General features: G+C 45.5%; 1 protein-coding gene across 9 annotated transcripts; it reads right to left on the reverse strand.

Moving 5' to 3' along the window:
• Positions 1-262: 262 nt before the first annotated feature.
• On the reverse strand, positions 263-22,093 carry CLTA (clathrin light chain A). Of its 9 annotated transcripts, XM_055293745.2 has the most exons (7): positions 21,708-22,062; positions 15,144-15,181; positions 13,508-13,625; positions 8,100-8,211; positions 2,977-3,030; positions 1,662-1,697; positions 263-715 (listed from the first exon to the last, which is right to left on the reverse strand). In XM_055293745.2, the coding sequence occupies exons 1-7, from the start codon at positions 21,922-21,924 to the stop codon at positions 544-546; spliced, it is 747 nt and encodes a 248-aa protein (XP_055149720.1). In that variant the 5' UTR covers positions 21,925-22,062; the 3' UTR covers positions 263-543. The 9 variants fall into 9 exon arrangements, with proteins under 9 accessions (XP_055149720.1, XP_055149722.1, XP_055149721.1 ...); XM_055293747.2 differs by lacking the exon at positions 2,977-3,030; XM_055293746.2 differs by lacking the exon at positions 1,662-1,697.
• Between the last annotated feature and the right edge of the window lie 1,452 nt (positions 22,094-23,545).

Below are 23,545 nucleotides of genomic sequence, written 5' to 3' on the forward strand. Positions count from 1 at the left end.
CGACTAGGTTGGTGAGAGGATTCACAGCTGTGTCTTAGGTAGATAACGAGGGGGTTAACCTTCAGCCACTAGACTCCCTTCTCAAATGCAAATGTCCACAGGATCCCACTCTAGATCCCAGTGCTACCTTAGTTCAAGGCAGGGCCGTGTGCCCAGTGGCTGTGCCTCCTCAGCCCTAGAAATTTCAAGGCAATTCTTCAACCCTTCCAACCTCACTCCAAACTACAACACATCTTGAGGTCAATAAAGAAGCTTCACATAATACAGTTTGAAACAGAAATTTATTCTCAGAATAGTGCACAGAAGCACAGGTTGAGGCTACTGTTGGGAGGCTTTCCTCCCCTTCCTCTTCCTCCTCTCCCTCCTCTCTGAATGCCAGGGAGAACACAGTTGAAGGAAACATGCAATCACAAACAATGAACAACTCTAAAGACAAAAAGGTTTGGTCCAAAAGAACTCAACATAATTAATCCAATGACTGTGAAGAGCTTCACTGAGTAGGATTAAGATATTGCAGATGTAGTGTTTCCACAGGGTGGCTCTTCAGTGCACCAGCGGGGCCTGCTTGAGGGAGATGAGGACTGAGCGCATGCGGGAGACATCTTTGGCCTGCTTGCTAGACTTGGGGTTAAAGTCACACAGCCGGGCCACCCGTTCCCACTCAGTGCCTGGGGACGACTCGTCAATGTCATTTACAAAGGCTTCTTCTGCTGCCCTGGAAGCAACAACAAAATATGTTGGTTTATGTAGAACCCCCTTTGAGCAACCTGGTGGCTGCCTTGCTACACAAGCAACTGCCTATTTGTCCCTTTCTTAATGACATTCTGGCTTTCCCAAGATAACAGCCCCTGGCCCAGGTCAGACTCAGGTAGACACGTAGCTGGCTCTCCTAGGCACAGGGTGCCCAGACCGCTGTGTAAAATGTTGGAATACAGGTGTTTGGTTCAGGGCTCACTATGTCTCTCTGTCTGGCTGTCTCTGCTCCCGTGGAGCATTAATAAAATAAGTCCTTAGCCAGCTACACACTGCTTTTATTAAAAAGAACAAAGCAGCAGGCTGATCAAGAACTTGAGTAGTTTATGGTGGGCTGTACTGAATTTCAAGGAAATTTAGAGACTTCTAAAAAGCCCATAGATCATTGCACAATAGCCTCTAGATTTACTTCTAAGGCTGGAGAGAAACAGGGCAGATCAAAAGGAATTCAAGACAAAGCTCCCATGCTAGCAGGCACTAGAGACTAAAGCCATTCTGGAAGGGGGTTTGTTAGGACATTCTCCAGTTCAGCCAAAAGTTTGCCATTTTCCCTCCAGCCAGGTGCCTTGGGGCCACTCAGGGCACACTGGCAGGAGAGCCAACGTGAGTTGCTTTTTGGCAGGATGCTGCTCGAACATTCTTTCACATCAAGGTCAGCCCACCCCCAGTTCGGAATTAACTGGTGGGAGCTACAGCCGGAAAGGACAGCGGTAAGACACACTATATTCATCTACTCCAACAAGCATCACGGGCAAAGCAAAAGCAATGGAGATGACTGGTCTGTGGGGACGGAGGGGTGGCACTATCACAGGGATGGCCGTGGCAAACACTGCTGAAGCCCAGAGCCACTACAACACTGCGACTTCATGGCACACACAGTTAGGGGCAGTGAGAAAGGTTTACTTAACTGTTCTAGGCTGTAGCAAGGATGGTTTATGTTTGTGCTTAAAGGTGAAGAGAAGAAAAGAAACGAGAGAAACTTTAAGTCAGATACAGAAAATGAGAATGAGCTCAATGCAGATGGTCAGTAAGCTGGACATGCCCTTGCCACTCTATCTGTGCTTGGGGACGTGCAGCTGGCTTTGCTGGCCACCCAGCTGCCCAGCAAAACCAGACTCGACCTTTCCAGTCTCCATTTCTACTCCAGAGAGAATGTGCAGAAATCAAATCAAACACCACCTGTAAGTCCAGCATTTCACAAGTCTCACTGCAAGTGCATCTGGGGGCCCAGGAAACCCAGTTCTGTCTTCTAAGGGGATGAACATCTCAAGGTCATAGGCCCTGACAGGCTCTACAGACCTGAGCTCATCGCCCACCTTCCACAGGTTCCTCTCCTCTTGCATTCCACCCTTACTTCTCTTGTAAAGCCAGCCCTAATTTTTAAGGAGGAGATAATGAGAACTGTTTCCAACTCTTCAGCAATACTGCTTTGATAAAAGAAATCCTTAGAAAAAAGAAAAAAGAAAAAAAGAATAAGAAAAACACCTTCTCCAGAGAAGATGCAAGTTTCTTTTGGGGGGGTCGGGGGAGAAGCCCAAGCGGCCCGTATCAAGACACTTTGACTATCCTGATCTCAAAGCTGGGGGCTTCCCTGTGCTAGGAGACAGGACATCAGAAGCTGACCACTAAATAGCAATTTCTGACATGCAAGACCACAGAGGAACAATTATAGACACCCACTGGAGACAACCCCCTCTGCTCTGGACTCTTCTGCCTGAGGGAGTGGCAAACGACCCCACATTGTTTGAACGAACCAAGTATGGAAAATGCTGCCCCACAGCTCTGACTTTGGCAATGCAAGGTGCTGCTGCTCACTGGCTCCTAACCTCCTGGGACTGCCACCTGAGGAAACCTCCTTCCCACCTGAGGCAGGCAGGCAACAGGGCATGGCAGCAGTGATGGCAGCAAGAGCAAGAGGGCAGAGTTCCCCCGAGCCTCAAACCCTTCCCAGATAAGATCGCAAATGACACATTTTGAAAGCAAGTTAGCTTTCTTCCCTCCAAAACCCCAAATATGAAAAATGGCCATCAGAGGATGCAGGGAGTCACAAATCTGGAAGATTCATCAACGGATCATACCCCGCTTATCAATTCTTAGGCAGCCCCCAAAGTGCCAATATGAAATAATTGAAAAAGCAAAGCAACTTGTGACATAAAAGGAGCATTAACTCTAAACAAAAAGTAGAAAGAATCACAAGAAAAAGGAATTAGTTTTGCAACATACACATAACCAATCACGTCAGCGAAGGGTTGTTTGTAGAAAGCTTCATCTGCCACCCTAGACAGCAAGAGGTCCAAAAGGCAGGCAAGCAGGCAGGAAAAAAGAGAGAACATTGAGAAGCAGAAACATCTAAAATCCACAATTGAGGTACAACTGTGCTCTGAGGAGCTGCTCCCAAGGCTCCTTCCTAACCCCCGTGAGGCTTCCAGCGCTGGAGACTTCAGCAGGCCTGGTTTCCCGCTGGCCTTCCCATATGGGGACTGCTCCATGACAGAGCGAGCACTGCCAACTTCATCCCTTTGGCTCACCCCAGCAACACGGGCATTTATTAAGCACCCAATCATGGACTAAGCCCTTTCACATACATTATGTTGATTCAATCCTTAACTGTAACAACCTATGACCCTGACTGTTCTCACCCCCACTGTACAGATGAGGTAACTGAGGCTTAGAGATGAACAACTTGCTCAGCTACATCACAGTGGCAGCATTCAGGACTCACAACCAAGGCAGCCTGGCCCTAACTCCAGAGCTCTTTCTACTGTATAGTCATGTTTCTTCCCTGCTGGTATGTGCCCAGAAAGCCACGCCACCTTCCTGCCTGTCTCAGTAAATGTCACTGGGCAGGAATGCTGCCAGACACCAGATGCGCTAGGACCCAAAGCCAGTTTTATCTTGGATTATCTAACTACTGCTTTCCCACACTGTCTGGGTGGGATACACTTCCAGAATCCTGGGAACACATATGGTCATTTTAAAATCTCAACCTTACAGGAAAAAAACGGCTGGAGGCGAGTGGTCTGGTGGGAAGAACACTGGACTAGAATCCTGGCCCTGGCTTCTGTTGTTCCTGAATATGGCTCTCTACTCAAGAAGCGGGTACAGTTTCTGAATATTTTTACACCAGACTCAATTGGCTTTGACAAGGTGCAGCCCAGAATCTAGAACTTCATCACTTCTTAACTCTCAACGTGGCAGGGCTCTCAGACAGGAAGGAGGGGCAGACTGGGTGGAGAAATTTTCACAGCAGGGGCCAGGCTGGCTTTGACTCTGTTGCCCTGGACTGACTCCCTGGGCTCAGCCAGCCCACTCTTCTCCACTGTGGCTGGGCAGGGAACCTCCCTCACGGAGTCTTACCCTGTCCTTTGTCAAGTCGATTTGGGGTGGGCAAGGGGAAAGACATTTTTCAAGGATAATCATGCCTGGTCATTAAGCTAACCTCACATATTTATTTGAAGGCAAATTCTAGTAATTTTAAGTTAATTTTTAAGCTCACACATGCCCTTCTTTCCCATTTTGGTTTATACACAAGAGGTGTTTTGTGGAAATTTAAAGAAAGCAAAAAGAGCAGGCTGATTGTAACTTAAAGTGACTCAGCAGGAAAACAGAGTTGTTTGTGGGCAGAATGAGTGGGAGGAAAAGGCAAGGCAGGCTGGCTTATAAACCCATAACCCTTTTAGCTTACACAAAGGACTAAACCTGATCTATTTCAACTTGGGTTTCCCTCCACAAGAAGAGTAGAGGTTTCATGACTCCTGTCAAATCATCACTAAGACAACAAAAGTTTGAATGTCAGGCTCTTGCTCCTTTGCAGCTAGCCCAAGACCAAAGAGCTCCTCAGTGACAAGCACATCCCCTGTCAAGGTTGCAGGCCCAGAACAAACAGAAAATCAGACACACACACAGGTGGCCCTCCGCTTATTTGTCCTTCACTTGAAAGTAGCAATCCCCAGCCAAGGCAGGAAGGGGCTCAGGGAGGCTCAGGAGAGGGGAGGGAAGAGGAATGCCTGACCTAGGACAAGCTCTGGAGGCACGAATACAATGCAGAACTTCATCCATAAACAGCCTCAAAGTGGGCATGGAAAAAATGTTTGCCATCTCTGAGAACTGTGGGTTCCCCAAACCTTCTCAAGCCTTGAAAGAGCTAACAAGCACAAGTGCTACCTGTAATAGGGGAAATGTTCTGGGGTTGTTCTTGATAAGCAAACTCATCCAGCTGCAGGAATCAGTCACTGCTCTGGCTGGCTGGCTATGAAAAGGCAATTCTCTTCCATGGCTGTCACTGATTCACAGCTCTTGTACTGTGACATTGAGGCCTCAACTTGGGATAAAAGAAGGGAGATGCAGTCTGGGGACTGACAATAGAGTACAGATTGTGCGGGGGAGGAACCATGTCTACCCGCCGCACACCCACTCCCAGTGCAGTGCCAGGCACGATATGCTCCTAGTGCTTTGGTGACCCAGTGGTGAGGCAGCTGGAAGGCAGGAGGCCTGAGGATGCTCTCACAATTAACTGGATGCCCTTCCTGTCTCCGAGTTTCCTCTTTCAAACTTGTCATCTTTCTGCCTTATCTCTCGGGTCCCCTTAACATCCAGCTACTGCAGGAGTCACCCAGAGAGAATCATACTTGTTTGAAATGAGCACCCCGTTTTTTTGTTTTTTGTTTTCAGACTGAGTCTTGCTCTGTCGCCCAGGCTGGAGTGCAGTGGTGCAGTCTCAGCTCACTGCAACCTCTGCCTCCCGGGTTCTAGTGATTCTCCTGCCTCAGCCTCCCGAGTTGCTGGGATTACAGGCACACGCCACCATGCCCGGTCAATTTTCGTATTTTTAGTAGAGATGGGGTTTCACCATGTTGGGCAGGCTGGTCTCAAACTCCTGACCTCAAGTGATGTGCCCGCCTTGGCCTCCGAACGTGCTAGAATTACAGGTGTGAGTCACGGTGTCCGGCCCCCATTTTCTTTTCTAAAAATATTCACTCTTTACCCATAGACAGATAACAAGGATGAATTACTTTATACATCTAAATGGGACCTATTCCTTTGAACTCCAAAGTTTACAGTCAAACGTGGATGGAGAGGGGGAGTAGTCAGCAATATAAAAATCTCCAGGGGAGGGTGTAGACCCTTGGAAGAAGTCCCCCAAAGTGACTCTCAAATGGCTCCCACCTCCAACCAGTGAAGAATCACTGGAATAAACTGTAAAAACCATCTCTTCTGTCCTAGAGCCCTGGTGACAATGGCTAGTGTGCCACTAGCTTTATGCTCTCAGGGTTAGCCCTGTGCTGCAAGGTTCCCACAAGGCAAGTGACCTGCTTCCTAAGCAGCTCTACATTCTCAGTGAGCAGTGGGGAAGTCCCTTCTCTCTGGAACTTAAGAGGTTCATCTGTGAGACCAGCTTACCCAGCATTCTACAGTTCCAAGTAAAGAAAGGTACCAAGACTCAAATTCAATGCCTGGAGGGACTAAACTTTTAAGACTGAGCTCCTAAAAACAGGTGTCATGGCCGGGCGCGGTGGCTCACGCCTGTAATCCCAGCACTTTGGGAGGCCAAAGAAGGCAGATCACAAGGTCAGGAGATCGAGACCATCCTGGCTAACACAGTGAAACTCCGTCTCTACTAAAAACAGAAAAAAAATTAGCTGGGCATGGTGGCGGGCGCCAGCTACTCAGGAGGCTGAGGCAGGAGAATGGCGTGAATCCGGGAGGTGGAGCTTGCAGTGAGCCGAGATCGCGCCACCGCACTCCAGCCTGGGTGACAGAACAAGACTCCATCTCAAAAAAAAAAAAAAAAAAACAACAACAACAAAAAAAACAGGTGTCATTACTCCCTCTGAGAACAACGGATTCTGGATACAGAGAGTATCCCTTTCTTGACAGTTCAGCAAAACTTCCTTGAAAAAAATTTCTGCAACAGAAAGGCTGTTACCAACATATTCATTATCTAAGTTTGAAAATTTATGTTAAGTTCTTGAAGCATCACAGACCCAGAGCAAGGAGGGTCAGCACGGCTACAGTACTTCAAACTAAAGTGCTGGGGCCGCAGGCTGGGGGAGTTCTCAGGGCTCGCAGGGTGCTTGCACACAGTCCCCACTCGGCTTTACCGATCTGAACTTCCACCTGGGAGAAAATCATCTTGAGGGGGCAGACGACACAGGAGCCTGGACTTGTCAGCACCACCTACTGACCACAGGCTCAACAACAGCCCCACGTAGCTGATGGAAGCCATCACCACTGGCAACCCAGCCTGCACACCAGAGAGCAGTCCCACAGAACTCCACGTGGAACCTGACAGGCACTCCTTGAGCACACCGCCCCCAGAGGAAAGTGACCAGGACACAGGCTCAAGCTGGAATCCAATGAGCCGAAGGGCTGCTAGCATACAAAAGAGAGTCCAACTGCTCTGTCATACTGGACCCACAATAGCACTGGCTGGCTGGCAAAGCCATTAACTCTCTCTCCTGCCACATCTCTGTCTAACAGAGCTGCCACTTAACCCAACCTGCTTCCTGCCTCTGCGTACAAGAACCCAAGGCTCTACCTTGAAAATTAAAAATATCCCCAGGCTCGGTCTGGCCCGTTTATACACTGAAGTGAATGGATTGACTATTCAGTTAAAGTTGGGCTCTGAACCTGCCTGCCTGAGGGAAGCAACACCACATATCCTCTCTTTGCTGCTTCCAAGAATGGCTCTAAGTGTAGGGCATTAAAGCCCAGCTGCTGGTGAGTAGTGGTATGAGAATGAAAGCGTTTTTCTCCTCACAACTCCTTAACCACCAGTAACTAAATAAAATCTATTTCAAACAGAACATTTTTAAGAAGTCAATTCAAGACTTTTTAAGGCACAGATAAGTACCCACAGAACCCTCAATTCTAAAATAATTATGTTGGAACATCCTTGGCTGCCTAACTACAAAGCACATTTTCCTGCCAACGGACTCCTTCATGAAGTGGCTTTCAGAGGGCAGGGCTATATTTAGGAGACTCAACATGACCAAGTCTATAATCATATCCAAAGTAACTAGATCTGGGTATATCCATGACACCCAGCTTTCATTTCAGGGTTCCATGAAAAGTAACTTTTCCCTTGGCTGAATCACACCATTACAGGTTATGCATATTAACCAAACTCTCAGAGAGCTAAGCTCACTACAACTGGGATGGCTAAACAATAGGGTGAATTATGCTCACAAGACCCGAGAGACTTGCAACCTGTTTCAAGCACTTTCTTTAAAAACTGCAGACATTTCACACTAAAGGAGGCAGAAGCCAAAAACCTAGACTGGATGCTAAGAATGGATTTGATTCAATTTTGGAAAACAAATGTGCTACAACCACCATGGACTGACCTGTTGTTTGCTTTTGTTTTCTGTAGCTGCTCGTCCTGTCTTGCATACCACTCTTCTAGCTCCTTTATTGCCTTTTCTTTCCACTCTGCTTCTTGCTTCCGAGAATTGGCATCTTTGAAGGGAGAGAAGAGAAAGACAATACAATTGAGGCAAGGTGCAAACTGAAGTTCATCAGTTTATTTTGGTCTTACTGAACTTATGGTGGGTGCAGGTCCATGTTTGTGTGCCTGTTGGGGGAGAAGAGTAGAGAGGGGAAGATAAACTTCTGTTTTCTCTGTTTACACAACCAACTCTGATTTCAGTGCTTCTATTCCTGCCTGGTCTTTCCCACAGTCCTATTCCTGGTCTTATCCCAGTCCACTGACATTTTAGTGGGTCATTAGTTTTGTTTTGTCTTGTTTTGGGCAGAGCAAAAGAGAAGGGTGTATGTGGAAATACTGACTTCTATTATTAATAGGAAAAAAGCCTTCTGGGCACCAATTGGGGGAGAAACAATTATAGATGATTCTTTACCAATGCTGCCAATATTAGTTCACAGTAGGGTATTCATCTTAATCTTTTACCTCTTCTCCCAAACTAGTCCATATTCCAGGTTTGACAATGGTTTTGTGGAACACAAGGTGGCACTCTCATAACTAAATATGGTAGAAGCACTTCTGTGAAGCAGGGTGCTATTAGGACAATTACCAAAGGTAGAGAGGATTCAGGAACCAGAGAATGATAGACCACAGAATATCAGCACTAGAGAGGACCACAAGGCATCTACTCCTGCTTGGTCTGCAGTGTGTTTGTAGCAGAGCCAGGGCAGAGCTACAAAAGAAACTCCACTGGAGAGAAGTGCAGGGGGTAGAGGTATGGGATCATTGTTAACAGTTAATCTGAAGGTTCTAGAAATGAGAGCAAGAAAATGCATACCTAGCAGGTTTGCTAGATTGGATTCTCAAACATGAAACATGAAGTTTCTGAGGACTAAATATGGTTTTCCCTAAGACACTGAGCTGAAGAGACATATATCAGTAGATAGTGAGAGATAAAGAAATACATGCCGGCTGGTCGTGGTGGCTCACGCCTGTAATCCCAACACTTTGGGAGGCCGAGGCAGGTGGATCATCTGAGGTCAGGAGTTTGAGACCAGCCTAGCCAACATGGTGAAATCCCGTCTCTACTAAAAATACAAAAAATTAGCTGGATGTGGTGGTACATGCCTATAATCCCAGCTACTGGGGAGGCTGAGGCAGGAGAATCGCTTGAATCTGGGAGGCAGAGGTTGCAGTGAGCTGAGATCGCATCACTGCACTCCAGCCTAGGCAACAAAGTGAGACTCTGTCTCAAAAAAGAAAAAAAAAAAAAAAGAAAAGAAAAGAAATACATGTCGGCCGGGCGCGGTGGCTCACGCTTGTAATCCCAGCACTTTGGGAGGCCGAGGTGGGTGGATCACGAGGTCAGGAGATTGAGACCACGGTGAAACCCCGTCTCTACTAAAAATACAAAAAAAATTAACCTGACGTGGTGGCGGGCGCCTGTAGTCCCAGCTACTCGGAGACGCTGAGGCAGGAGAATGGCGTGAACCCGGGAGGCGGAGCTTGCAGTGAGCCGAGATTGCGCCACTGTACTCCAGCCTGGGCGACAGAGCGAGACTCCGTCTCAAAAAAAAAAAAAAAAAAAAAAAGAAATACATGTCATAGCTACTGAGGCAGCTGACACTTGAAGTTAACCTGATACCTCACTTTAAACAAGTTCTTCTGGACATTCTGTCTGGCAGGTGTTTTATAGACATCTAACTCAATCTTTACAACAATCCCAAGAAGGTAAACTCTGATCCCATTTTCAGCAGTGAGAAAAACTAAGGCTCAGAAAGTTTGAGTGAACTTCCTAAAGGTTATAGTAAGTGACAGAGCCAAGATTCAAACCCAGATCTGGCTCTAAAGCTTACACTTTTCTTACTTCATTATACTTCCTCCAAAGGGAGGGACAGAAAAGGAGGCAAGCCTAGAAATAATCACAAAATGTGACCACCAGTGATCTGGACAGAGTTTTAAAAGTGCTGAGCAAGAGGCCAAACTGAAATTAGTGTCTTTCAGAAGGAGAGTAGAGAGCAGTAGCGGTGTCAAGTAACTACTAGAAGGGATGAAAAATGAAGTATTCTTGGGCATTTTTAGGGCCTTTGCAGGAAAGGTCTTATAGTAACAACCTGCAAATGGCTGTGTGTAACTATAAGAAAAAGCCTAATAGCAGCTAGAAACTCCCCCAAGTTTCAGGTTAGAAAGAACGTTCATCTCGGTATCTAATTTGTCAGAAGGTGATCTGTCGTTCAGAAGAATCATTTTCTCAGATTTTTCACTGATGACTCTAAAGTATATATAGTAAACTTTTTTTTGTTTTGTTTGAGATAGGGTCTCGCTCTGTAGCCCAGGCTGTAGTGCAGTAGTGCTATCACAGCTCACTGCAGCCTCAATCTCCCAGGCTCAAGTGATCCTCCCACCTCAACCTCCTAAGTAGCTGGGACCACAGGCATGCACCACGACACCCAGCTAATGTTTTTTTTTTTAGTAGAGATACGGTCTCACTATGGTGCCCAGGCTGGTCTTGAACTCCTGAGCTCAAGTGATCCTCCCACCTCAGCCTCCTAAAGTGCTGGGATTACAGACCTGAGCCACCCCACCCAGCCTCTACAGTAAACATCTAATATGTGTCTATCCATGGCATGAAGTACAGATGTGGAATGGAAGATTTAGCTATGCTGCAATGAGAAGCTGTGGGCTGGAAGTGCCATGTGACAATACCTAATTCAAAATGTAAGGCCCCCTTTTCAATCATGGTGAAATTACTTCCAAATAATTACCTTTTTGATTGGACAGTATTTTCTTTCAATGTATTTTGATGTTAACATTTACTATACATTAGGACTAAAATATAAAATTTATCTCTGAAAAATGAATTTAAATAAAAATGGTGACCTGCTGAACAGACTGTGGTTACTGCATAAAACAGTACATTTAAATTGGTCTTCTGGCTTTTGCAGCTTTAGTGCCACTGCAATACTAATTTAGAATTCTTCCCCTCAGAGGATGAAGAGGAAGAGTCCTCTTAGAGAGCAAAGCACATTCACAGGTGCCTTCCATTCTGGCCACCCTCGTTACTGGTCAGACAAAAGAAAATGACTTGAGAATGTAGCCAGCAGCTAGACTGAAAACCACTGCCACCAGTTCTCTATTTTTAGCATCGTGTGCTTTCTCACAGTTTTTGCAAGGAAAAAAGGTGAAATTGAAGGAACACCTTGTTCATGAACCAAGTGAATTCAATTCAGTTGGAATGCAAGGCCAAATGTTGTACTTCTCTCAAAGAAGCACTTTGAATTAAGAAAACAGCTCATAAAAGTATTCCCCAAGTACCCAATTTCATAATTGAAAAATTAAATCTTTCCAGACACTAAAGCAGACTCTCTCCATGGAGAAGAAAAACTGCTAGAGCTTGGTGAAACAGAAAAGATAAATTTGGGTTCTGTAACATGAAAAATACTACAGCAGTACCAAGACCAGCTAAATCTTGCTTCTAAGCATACTCAAGAGACACAAAGAACAAGCAAGGACCAAAGCTGTTAGGACCTATTTTCATCTTCCTACAGCTCCACTGTCCAATACAGTAGCTACTAGATACATGTGGCTACTTCAATGTAAATTTATTAAAATTAAAGAAAATTTAAAATCCAGTTTCTCAGTCACACTTGAAATGTGAAGCCACACTTCAAGTACTTAACAGTTACATGTGGTTAATGGCTACCATACTAGACAGCACAGATACAGAATATTTCCACCAAAGAAATTACTAATGAATGGTGCTATAAAGGTTCAAATATTAAGTGCATTCTTTGTTCTGAAAGCCACCTAAATTGGACTAGAGAGATAAAAGGACTAGAGAGATAAATGATTTGGCACTAATTGGCTGTGTCATCTGGGTCATGTCTCTTCCTATTTCTGGGTGTCAGTTATCCCAACTGAAAAATAAGGACTCATGTTTTCACTAGTTCAACAGTTCCCAAGAGGGAATAATACTGCTGACACTGTGGTTACATAGGAGAATGTCATTATTTCTAGGAGGTGTACATTGAAATATTTAGACATGAAGTATATGATGTCTTTATCTTAAAGTAGGTCAGCCAAAACAATTTGTGTATGTGTGTGTACGTCCAAAACATATCATTTATATAAAGATAACCCATTAATTACTGAATCTGGGGGTGCACATGTTTATTTTCCTCCTCTTTCAATTGTTAAGTTGAGAAAAGATGAATCTTAAAGTCAGCTGATTAAAAAAAGAAAAAGAAAAAACAAAGAAAAGGGCACAATGTGGATTATATCCTCACACTCTACATACTTCTCCAATCCACCATGTACAGACACAAGTCTCCCCTGATCATGAACCAGGTGGCACTCCATGTACACATCTCTTTATCAAAGGCCAGGCTGTGTGGCTAGATGGCCACGCACATTAAATGTTTAGAAAACAATGTGGCTGATGGGGATGGGTAGTGACTTTGAAGCAAGGCAGACTTCAGCTGAAATTGTGACTCTTATCATTCCTTAGCTGAGTATTCCAAATACTTATTCTACCTCTCCTCCACTTTTCTTACCTGTAAAATTGTAAAACTTACCTTACAGAGATATCAAGGTAAGAAAAACAAACTGTACATTTTTTCCTAACATACCTCATTTTCCTCGTGTTACCTTAAATTCATTCAGCCTTCAAATGAAAAATGGAGGCCGGGAGCGGTGGCTCACGCCTGTAATCCCAGCATTTTAGGAGGCCAAGGCGGGTGGATCACAAGGTCAGGAGATCGAGACCAACCTGGCTAATATGGTGAAACCCTGTCTCTACTAAAAATACAAAAAAAAAAATTAGCGGTGCATGGTGGCGGGCGCCTGTAGTCCCAGCTTACTCAGGAAGCTGAGGTAGGAGAATGGTGTGAACCCGGGAGGCAGAGCTTGCAATGAGCCGAGATCGTGCCACTGCACTCCACCCTGGGTGACAGAGTGAGACTCCATCTCAAAAAAAAAAAAAAAAAGAAAAATGGACTGTTAAAGTCCACGGACATGGGAAACTTGAATCCTTCAAGTTTATAAAGCACTCTATAAACACCACCTGAGGCTACTCTTGAGGTCAGGAACAGCATCACTATGCTCTTCCTGTGAGAAGATCTTGGGGCTCTCCGGCTACCCTAACTCCTCACACAATGGCCTGTGATTAGGCATCTCAGTGCAGGTAGCCTTGTAACCTTCAGGCTGAGAAGATATCTTCCCAAGGACCAGACAATGACACTGGTTAATGTGAGCTAAAAAGGAATAAAAGTAGAGTCCAGGTCAACTACTCCACTGAAAACAGACACCAAAAGACAGAAAGGGATTCCTTACCAAGGGCTTCCAAGCGTTCCATTTGCTCTTCTCTCCATTTACGGATACTTTCAGGCTCTGACTGCAATCGATCCACTTGTGAAATAGCTGCGTAACTGTCTGTTGGACCATTACTTTCCTTAACACAAAACACAATTGTGCTATATTAATACCAAAAATTCCTTCCTAAAATGCACTTCACCTGAGTTAGAACCCCCTGGTTCTTTTTTTTTTTTTTTTGAGACAGAGTTTTCACTCTTGTTGCCCAGGCTGGAGTGCAGTGGCACGATCTCGGCTCACTGCAACCTCCACCTCCTGGGTTCAAGCAATTCTCCTGCCTCAGCCTCCTGAGTAGCTGAGATTACAGGTGCCTGCCACCACACCCAGCTAATTTTTGTATTTTTAGTAGAGACAGGATTTCACCATGTTGGCCAGGCTGGTCTCAAACTCCTAACCTCAGGTTATCCACCCACCTTGGCCTCTCAAAGTGTTGGGATTACAGGCGTGAGCCACCGCACCCGGCCAGAGCCACCGCAACCTCGGCTCACTGCAGAACCCGTTTCTAACAACAATGGTGGCTTTTGTAAAATGTTAAAGGATTACCTTAAAAGCAACAACACAGGCTGGGCATGGTGACTCACGCCTATAATTCCAGCACTTTGGGAGGCTGGGGTGGGTGGATCATTTGAGGTCAGGAGTTTGAGACCAGACTGGCCAACACAGTGAAACCAGTCTCTGCTAAAAATACAAAAATTAACCAGGCGGTAGTGGCATGTGCCTGTAATCCCAGCTACTGGGGAGGCTGAGGCAGGAGGAGAATTTGCTTGAACCCGGGGAGTAGAGGTGGCAGTGGGCCAAGACTGCGCCACTGCACTCCAGTCTGGGTGACAGAGTAAGACCCTGTCCCGCCCCCTTCCCGCCGCCCCCCACCCCCAAAAAAAGGCAACCACATAGGACAGGCGCGGTGGCTCACGCCTATAATTCCAACACTTGCGGAAGCCGAGGTGGGCGGGTCACTTGAGCCCAGGAGTTCAAGACCTGCCTGGCCAACACGGCAAAACCCCGTCTCTACTAAAAATACAAAAAATTAGCCGGGCGTGGTGGCATGCGCCTGTAATTCCAGCTACTCAGGAGGCTGAGGCGGATGAATCGCTTGAACCCAGGAGGTGGAGGTTGCAATGAGACAAGATCGTGCCACTGCACTCCAGCCTGGGCGACAGTGAGACTGTCTCAAAAAAAAAAAAAAAAGACTCAAATAAATGTTAATCTTTACAAAATTATTCCATATGCCACTCACTGAACTAAGGAATATTAATATTACCAGGTTAACCTAATCAGACTATATACAAAGATGGAAGAAGAATTATTTAAAGTATTAGTACTAACTTACTGCACTTAACACAGTGTCATTTGAATGGTGATTTCTTTAGAATAAAGGTGATAACACTAGGGGCAGGTAAATAACATTTTTAAACAGTTCTCTTTTTATCAATGCTACCTCTCTTTAAATCTTTCCACTTTGGTAGATAACACACCAGCCAGTAATACATTCAGGAAAGTCAAAGGACTGGGGTTTCTTTCTAGGTCAGTCAATTAAAATCACAGGAAAGGAAGATTCTCAATCACTATCAATGAATAGAATCAGAGTACTCTGTACCTGGTAGTATTCACCATTCATTACTCCATCAACAGCATCTGCAAGACATAAGATTTTGGTCTATCAACAAAGACTGGTCAAACACTGGGCCAAAGGGTTGTACAGTAGAATACAGCATTATATGCTGTATGAACCTTGAGCTCCTAAATGCTATCCCTGTGGTAGGTGCTATATACAACAAATAAAACCAAGATGTGCTTATATACAAATTTCACCAAAATGTGGACACATCTGTCCTTAAGTTCCCAAGTCCAAAAGCTTTTGATTTTTTCTGTTTTCTGTTTTACAGTGCAGTGGTAACAAATGGAAGACTAGAAGAAAGAGAACAGTGTTTCTCTATGAAAGTTCTGCAGGAAGGGGAAAAAAAAAAGTGTGGCCTGGAATCACCCAGTGAGCAGAGACCTGCAGCTTCATCTTTGAGACAGTCTTGCTCTGTCGCCCAGTCTGGAGCAAAGTGGCCCAATCATGGCTTACTGTAGCCTCAACCTTTTGGGCTCAAGCCATCCTCCCACCTCAGTCCCCACAGGAGCTGGGATTGCAGGCATGCGCCACCACGCCTGGATAATTTTTCTATTTTTTTGTAGGGAGGGGGTTTCGCCATGCTGCCCAGGCTGCCATCGATTTCCTGGACTCAAGCGATCCACCCGCCTCGGTCTCCCAAAGTGTTGGATTACAGGCATGAGCCACCATGCCTGGCCTCTCATATTTTTCTTAATTTTCCTAGTTGACTTTTACTCCTATATGTCAGTACAAAAATGAGTTTCTTATAGTTTGTCAGTGGCCTTTTACCACCTTAAGCCATGTGCCATCTACCTATACAGTTTAAGCATTCTATAAAGTTTTGGAAATATGAAGTTTATCAAACTAGTGAAAGTATGGGGGAAGCATATTCAATTTCACCTCTGTAATAACTTCCTTGGTGTAGAATTGCTGGGTTACAGCTGGGCGCGGTGGCTCACGCCTGTAATCCCAGCACTTTGGGAGGCCAAGGTGGGAGGATCACTCAAGGTCAGGAGTTCGAGACCTGCCTGGCCAACATGGTGAAACCCACCTCCGTATACTAAAAATACAGAAATTAGCCAGGGTGGTGGCACGAGCCTGTAATCCCAGCTACTCAGGAGGCTGAAAGAGGAGAATTGCTTGAACTCGGGAGGTAGAGGTTGTAGTGAGCCAAGATCACGCCACTGCACTCTAGCCTGGGCGACCATGCGAGACTCCATCTCAAAAAAGAAAAAAAAAAAAAAAAGAATTGCTAGATCACAGTATATATATATATATATTTTTGAGACAGAGTCTTGCTCTGTTGCCCAGGCTAGAGTACAGTGGTGCAATCTTGGCTCACTGCAACCTCCGCCTCCTGGGTTGTTCAAGTAATTCTCTTGCCTCAGCCTCCTGAGTAGCTGGGACTACAGGCGTGAGCTATCATGCCCACCTAATTTTTTTTGTAGTTTTAGCAGAGACGGGGGTTTCACCACATTGGCCAGGATGGTCTCGAACTCCTGACCTCAGACGATCCACCCACCTCAGCCTCCCAAAGTGCTGGGATTACAGGCATGAGCCACCGCGCCCAGCCAGGATATGTATTTTTTTTATTTTTTTTTTGAGACGGAGTCTCACGCTGTTGCCCAGGCTAGAGTGCACTGGCGCGATCTCGGCTAGCTGCAACCTCTGCCTCCCAGGTTCAAGTGATTCTCCTGCCTCAGCCTCCCGAATAGCTGGGATTACAAGCATGTGCCACCATGCCCGGATAATTTTTGTATTTTTTAGTAGAGACGAGGTTTCACTATGTTGGTCAGGCTGGTCTCGAACTCCTGACCTCAGGTGATCCGCCCACTTCGGCCTCCGAAAGTGCTGGGATTTCAGGCATGAGCCACCACACCTGGCCCAGGATATGTATTTTAAAGACTTCTAAAACTCTACCCACTTGTTCCTATTAGTCTACCAGTTTATATTACTACTAGCAGCACAAGTGCCCCATTTCTTAGATCTTCCCTGATACTAGGCACTGTGCTTGATCATGTTTTAAAATTTTTGCTAATTTGATAATGGAAAAAAAAAAAAACAACAACTCATGGTGGCTTTCTTGTGCCAATCTTATTTCCAGTGAGGTAATCACATACCCGACATCTGATTTTATTCTTTACTGAATTTTTTGAGTTTGCCTATTTTCCCGCTATTTTTTGATCTCTAAGTATTTGCTCTCTAATAGTCAAATATTTTCCCTAGTTTCTCTTTTGATTTGGTTTATGGTATTTAACACTTGGAACAACTTAATTTGTGTATGATCGACTTTTTCTTTATGATTTCTGTATCTGCTTTTACGCTGAAGGCCTTTCCTACTATGAGATAGACAAATATTCATTTTTCTTCTTTTACTTTTTAAATGTCTCTCTTTAATCCACCTGGAATTTATTTTTGTGTAAGACAGAAGAGTGAGATGGTTTTAAATCCTAGATCCTACAATGGCTAGTCTGGCCAGGCCTACATTATGGTTAATATAGTACAGTTGACATACCAACTATCCACTAATATAGTCCAGCCCTGGGCTGGAATATCAGAAACTTTGATCACTACTCCATATACAAAACAAGAAGCAATCCTCATCCCACATCTCCTTAAAAATCACATGCTGTCTGAAGGCTCCTCCAGACCCACTGGCATCTGCTTTCCTCTTTATTAGTTACTGTATTACTGCACTAACATTCTTACAAGAATCAACTGGCTCAAGCCAAGGGATCGTCTGTTGCTGTGGAAACATGCAGAAAGGACATGTAGGGCCTTGACTTACTACAACAACTAAACTAAGCAACACGATGCTTCAGAAGGAAACTTTCTATGGCCTTTCAGGAACTCCAGACAGAAAAAGGGCCAAAGTTTTCAAAAGTGAAAGACTGTCCCAAACCCACTTTCAACTTTCCACATTCCAGAAACATTTGAAGTAAAGCAGACCTACGTTTGAAGCTGCACTTGAGCCATTTATTACCTTGCTACCTTAGGGACACTGCTCAACTTCCACACTGATCCATTCTCATCTGAAATATGACACTACCACTTAACTTGTGGAGCTACTGCTGGGATCTGAAAGTGTACCTGGTATACAGCAAATGTGCAGTATAATTAACTATCATGCATGAGATTTCCCTAAACTTCCCTCCACCACTGCTACCAATAAAATTACTTCTCCAGAAAGCTTCCCTTTAATTCACCCATGTCTCTTTCTTCTCCTACAAGAAATAACTTGTCACCGGGTGCGGTGGCTCACACCTGTAATTCCAGCACTTTGGGAGGCCAAGGCGGGTGGATCACCTAAGGTCAGGAGTTTAAGACCAGTCTGGCCAACATGGTGAAACCCCAAAAAGTTAGCTGGGCATGGTGGTGGGCGCCTGTAATCCCAGCTACTCGGGAGGCTGAGGCAGGAGAGTCACTTGAACCCAGGAGGCGGAGGTCGCAGTGAGCCGAGATCGTGCCATTGCACTCCAGCCTGGGCAACAAGAGCAAAACTCCATCTCCAAAAAAAAAAAGGAAGCAATAACTTGTCAAGAGCATAACAATACGCCGGGCACAGTGGCTCATGCCTGTAATCCTAAAAACTTTGGGAGGCCGAGGGAGGCAGATCACTTGATGTCAGGAGGTCGAGACCAGCCGGGCCAATATGGTGAACCCTGTCTCTAGGAAAAATACAAAAATTAGCTGAACATGGTGGCACACGCCTGTAATCCCAGCTACTCGGTAGGCTGAGGCAGGAGAACTGCTTGAACCCAGGAGGCGGAGGTTGCAGTGAACCGAGATCACACCACTGCACTCCAGCCTGGGTGACAGAGCAACTGTCTCAAAAACAACAAAACACCATAATAGTGCCTTACTGCTGTACTCTCTGTGGCTTCTCTATCCTGTTTTCTTCCCCGACTCAGCCCTCATGATTGAGAGCTTTTCAACAGCTCCACTTGTGCTGCCTCCTTCATGACCACCTGTTCTTTCTCAATATCCCCCACAGCTGGTTACCTCAATATCACTTCACCCAGCTGGTTTCTTCCTGCCTCTAAACCTACGTCTCTTTTCTGGATCTCTTAACAACCAAAGGAGTCATCCAAGGCTCAGCCCTAACTCCTCTGGTTTTTGCCTGTGCCCATCCTCCATAGGCGCTTTCCGCAAGCTGGGGCCAGTTTATTTTCCTCTCATCAATCTGTCATAGCTGACTGCCTATATATCTCTGTATAATACATCAGAAAGAGAGCTCCTGCCTAAAACTTCTCAATTTACTCGGTACTCTTCAAAGCCTAAAGGCCTTGTAACTCCTTTCTCCCACTAATAGTAGCTGGAATTCACTAGATACTTACATATATAACTGTAAGCACTTTATAGACACTCTTGAATGTAATCCTAAAGATGCCACATAGCATTATATTATACAACTTTTACAAAAGAGAAAACTGAGGCCGGGCAGTGGTGGTAGTTATATACATTGTCTAAGATCACAAAGCTAAACTCACACTCAAGCAGTTTAGTATAGCATAGAATCTTAACCACTAGAGCATATCTTAAAAAAAAAGGAAAAAGAAAACTGAGAGAAAAAGTGTCCAATCAGTTCTCTAATCCCCAAAGGAAATGCTGACCACTGCATATTACCAACCTCAATTACACTGTCAGGAATCTGGCTTTAAGTCACCAAATGCTTAGTTCACTAAGAAAGTCCTTCCTAGGAACTAAGTCAGCAACCATTTCTTTCCTTCCCTTTGCTGAAGGCTTGATGCACAAAGGACCGAGTATCCAACTCTATTCTCTCCCTTTTACCTTCACCAAGATCTGTCAGTTCTAAATAGGACCCTTGGATCTGACATTTTTGCCCATTTCTTTGTCAAACGTGAGCATCTACTACATGTCAGACACACTGCTAGCCAGTGGAGATAAAACAGTAAGGGGTAACACTGTCCTTGAATCAGGACAATCTTCCACCTACAGATCTTGGGTTCTGCTTCTCTGTTCCACCTGGGGCAGCCACAGCTGCCTGTCTCTTACCGCACCACAACCCTGCTAAAACAACTAAACACTGCAACAGAATGTGGTATATTCTAAGAGTGGGTAGACTTGGGGCTCAGCTATTAACTCGTGCTTTTTTAAGCAAGTCATTTCTGTCTAGGATTGCTTCTCTTCTATTAAATGAGAAAGGTAAACTAAGGATCTAAGAAGTCAATTTTAAAACTCTTAGAAAAATGTTAGAGACCACCCAATGAAAATATCTCCTAATCACTTAAGGCCAACTTCATCTCGCAATCACAGCCCAGTTCAGTCCAACCTACCCGCTATAAAGTTGCATATTCGGGCATATTACATGTTCCCACTAAGTTCTTATTGGGGGACTGATTTGCTTAGGAAGCAACATGGTGCAGTCAAAAACTCAGAGGCTGCAAACTAGCAGCACACCCACCAACCCATTCATCAAAAGGTTCTGCCTGGCTGGCACAGTAACTTGAGATTGCTGGGTCTGAATGCCTTTATACAGAGCACTACTATAGTGCACCAAAGCCTCAGTCTCCAACACTTCTACTGTCTCATGTCAAGCCAGCTTCTCTCGTATATGTTACCCACCTGGCCCCTTAAGGTTTGAATTTAGGGTAGACACTACTCCTATATGCCCCAGTAGTGCCCTATTCTCCCTTAGTTGGAATTTTTTTAAGCGAATGAAAAGCCGTATTTCATTTCTTCTAGCTAAATTTCCTACTTCTTTGTATTATTAAATAGGTCTTTTCCACTCATGATCCTAAGCATCATACACACGTAAGGCATCCAAAGGTCAAACTGCCATCCTACCTGCCCCATTTTTACTTGAGTTTGGCTGAGAACACTCTCTATTCACCTCTTCATCCCTCCCTGATTGGTTTAGGCTAATCTTGGGTTCTGCTTAGGCAATATTGCCTACCAAAGCTGTTCCCAGAGGGAGAGCTCCAGAAGTCCTAGCTGTAAATCAATCGCTCAACGATAGCAAACTCCTACCCCGCTTAGCAGTTCTTTCTCCAGACCTAGATCATCTTTCGAGTTCCCTACTCACTCCTTCCTCCTCGTAATCCAACACTCTGTACACCTTAAGTGCTTAAATGCTGAACTGCACTGCTACTTTTGTTTGTATCTTTCAAAAACGGTATTTCCATTCTTTTTTTTTTCTGCCCTCCTTTTCTAATAACTGAAGTTCTGTGCTCGGCTCAGACTTGCTTATAAGTCTGGAAAAACTGCGCCAATGCAGTTGCTTCAGAGACCGGACTAAAGGCACAGCAAATACTTAATGAAAAGTTGCTGAATTGAACGGGCTTCTTCCGGCTCCGGAGCCTGCCACCCTACACTTGCTTTCTCGCTCCGCCCGCGCCCAGAAGCACTCAAACACGCTGAGAACCGAGCAGGCTTCTCGAGCCTAGGTTTCTGAATGACTGGGCCAGGGTCTCGTTTCCTCTTTGCACTGCTCCCTAACCTCCTAATTCAACAAGGAGCACGAGTCACACAGAAGCTCTCGGACCCACTGTGGACCGAGTTTCCAGACAAGTCCTCTCGCCCCAAACGCGCCCGCACTCTCACCCGGACCCCCCGGCGGCTCGCCGTGTGGCTGGGGCCCGGGGGCGCCGCCGTCCAGGATGGCGAAGGCCTCGTCGTTCTCGATGCCCGCAATCTCGCTCTCCTGCTGCGCCAAGAAGGCCGCGGCCGGGTCTTCTTCGCCGGCGCCGGCCACTCCGTTCCCCAGCGCGGGACCGCCAGGGGCGCCGGCAGGGGCGCCGAACGGATCCAGCTCAGCCATGGCGGGCAATTCAACGGCACGGACACCAACGGTAAGAGAAAAACCAACGGACCCACCGACACCACGCCCGGCAGCCACCGCTGTGGTGCCGACTGGGAGAGGAGAACAAGCGGGAGGAGGGAGACGGGGAAAGCGGAAGCCCTACCCGTGCATCCGGTAGGTCTAGGCGGTATTGGAGAGCCGAAAAGGGAACAACCAATCAGAGGAGAGCAATGATTCAGGAGCTACCCAATCAGCAAGTGGAGGGGCGGGCCCCCTAAAACAACTCGTGACTGGGGTAGCGCGGGAGGTGAGGGAGGTGAGCCGCGCGGGCCCCGGGAGGCGGAAGTGCTGCCTGACAGGGAGCGTCATACCGACCCGGCCTGCTGGGGCTAGACTGACCAGGGACGGCCACCCCTGAGGGGACTCTAGTGCTGCACTGGGAGGTGAGGTGAAGTTAGGGCGGCGACGATTGGCCGATTACTGAAAAGGCATGCCACTTAGGCTTTCTGAACCTCAGTTTCCTCATTCGTAAAATGGAAACAAGAATCCTGCTCTTGCCCCTCCTCCCGGGATTATTAGAAGATGAATCCTAAAAAATAAAAATAAAAATAAAAAAGAATAAGAAGAAGATTGAATCCTTTTATGGATTTGCCCTGGCTTTATAAATTTAAAATATTTAATTCTTTCAGCCAGCCTGGATTATTTGCTCCCTTAGAGCCCATAGATTTACTGTAATTGATTCAGTCCACTCCGATTTTTCTCGCCCATAAGTATTTTTATTTAAAAATGAATATATCTTATCTTCTTCAACAAGCACTTTTGCAGCCATATGTCTTTTCAGAGCTAGACAGAAGTTACTAAACCTGGAAAATTCCTTAAGGATCACTTGCTTCAAAGGGAGACACGGGGCCCGGCTGTTCAAGGGGCGTCAGTGACCCAGAGAGTCAGTGACCAAGAGGAAACGCCTGTCTCCTGGGGACTTCCAAGATACTAGCTACAGTCTCTTATATTTACACCTTTCCTCCCTAAGGACAGCAGGAAAAATAAAGTTCCATGTTTCTTTTTAAATCAGGGAGATGTTAATAGCTACATGGCTCATTTTGTGTACACCACAGAAATAACAGCGGTTCCAGTTAATCATGCTCATGTTGAGGGGGAGTGCTTATGCAGGGGCCACCAGGAGACCCCTCTCCTTCACCACCACCACCACCACCCTAAGAAATGAAAAGCCAAAAAAAGAAACCAAAAAACCAGAGGTCAACAAGAAGCTTCCAGAGGTAGTCAGCAGGGGACAAGAAAGTGTTTTTATAAAAAACGCACATATCTTTGATGACAAAAAAAAAAAGGGATAGTTATGAAGAAAAAATGAAGCAAATAAAAATTATTTAAAGCATATATTTACTTAAAGCATAATTTTAAAGTCATTTAAAGTATGAACTATAGCAAAGTGTTGAAGAAAAACATTTAAGAAAGTTAAAATGTTAGGGTCTGCAATTGATTCTTTTCCCCTTGTCTGTTGTTTTATGCTCATCCCTAACATACATTGGCAACAGTGCATGAAGTATTTTCACATTAGCCTTGACATAGTTTCATGAGGAAAAGAGGGGCTGGGACTACTATGAGAGAGCCCAAGGATGAC

The sequence above is a fragment of the Symphalangus syndactylus genome, chromosome 9 (assembly GCF_028878055.3).
Source record: "Symphalangus syndactylus isolate Jambi chromosome 9, NHGRI_mSymSyn1-v2.1_pri, whole genome shotgun sequence".
NCBI classification, from domain to species: Eukaryota; Metazoa; Chordata; class Mammalia; order Primates; family Hylobatidae; genus Symphalangus; species Symphalangus syndactylus.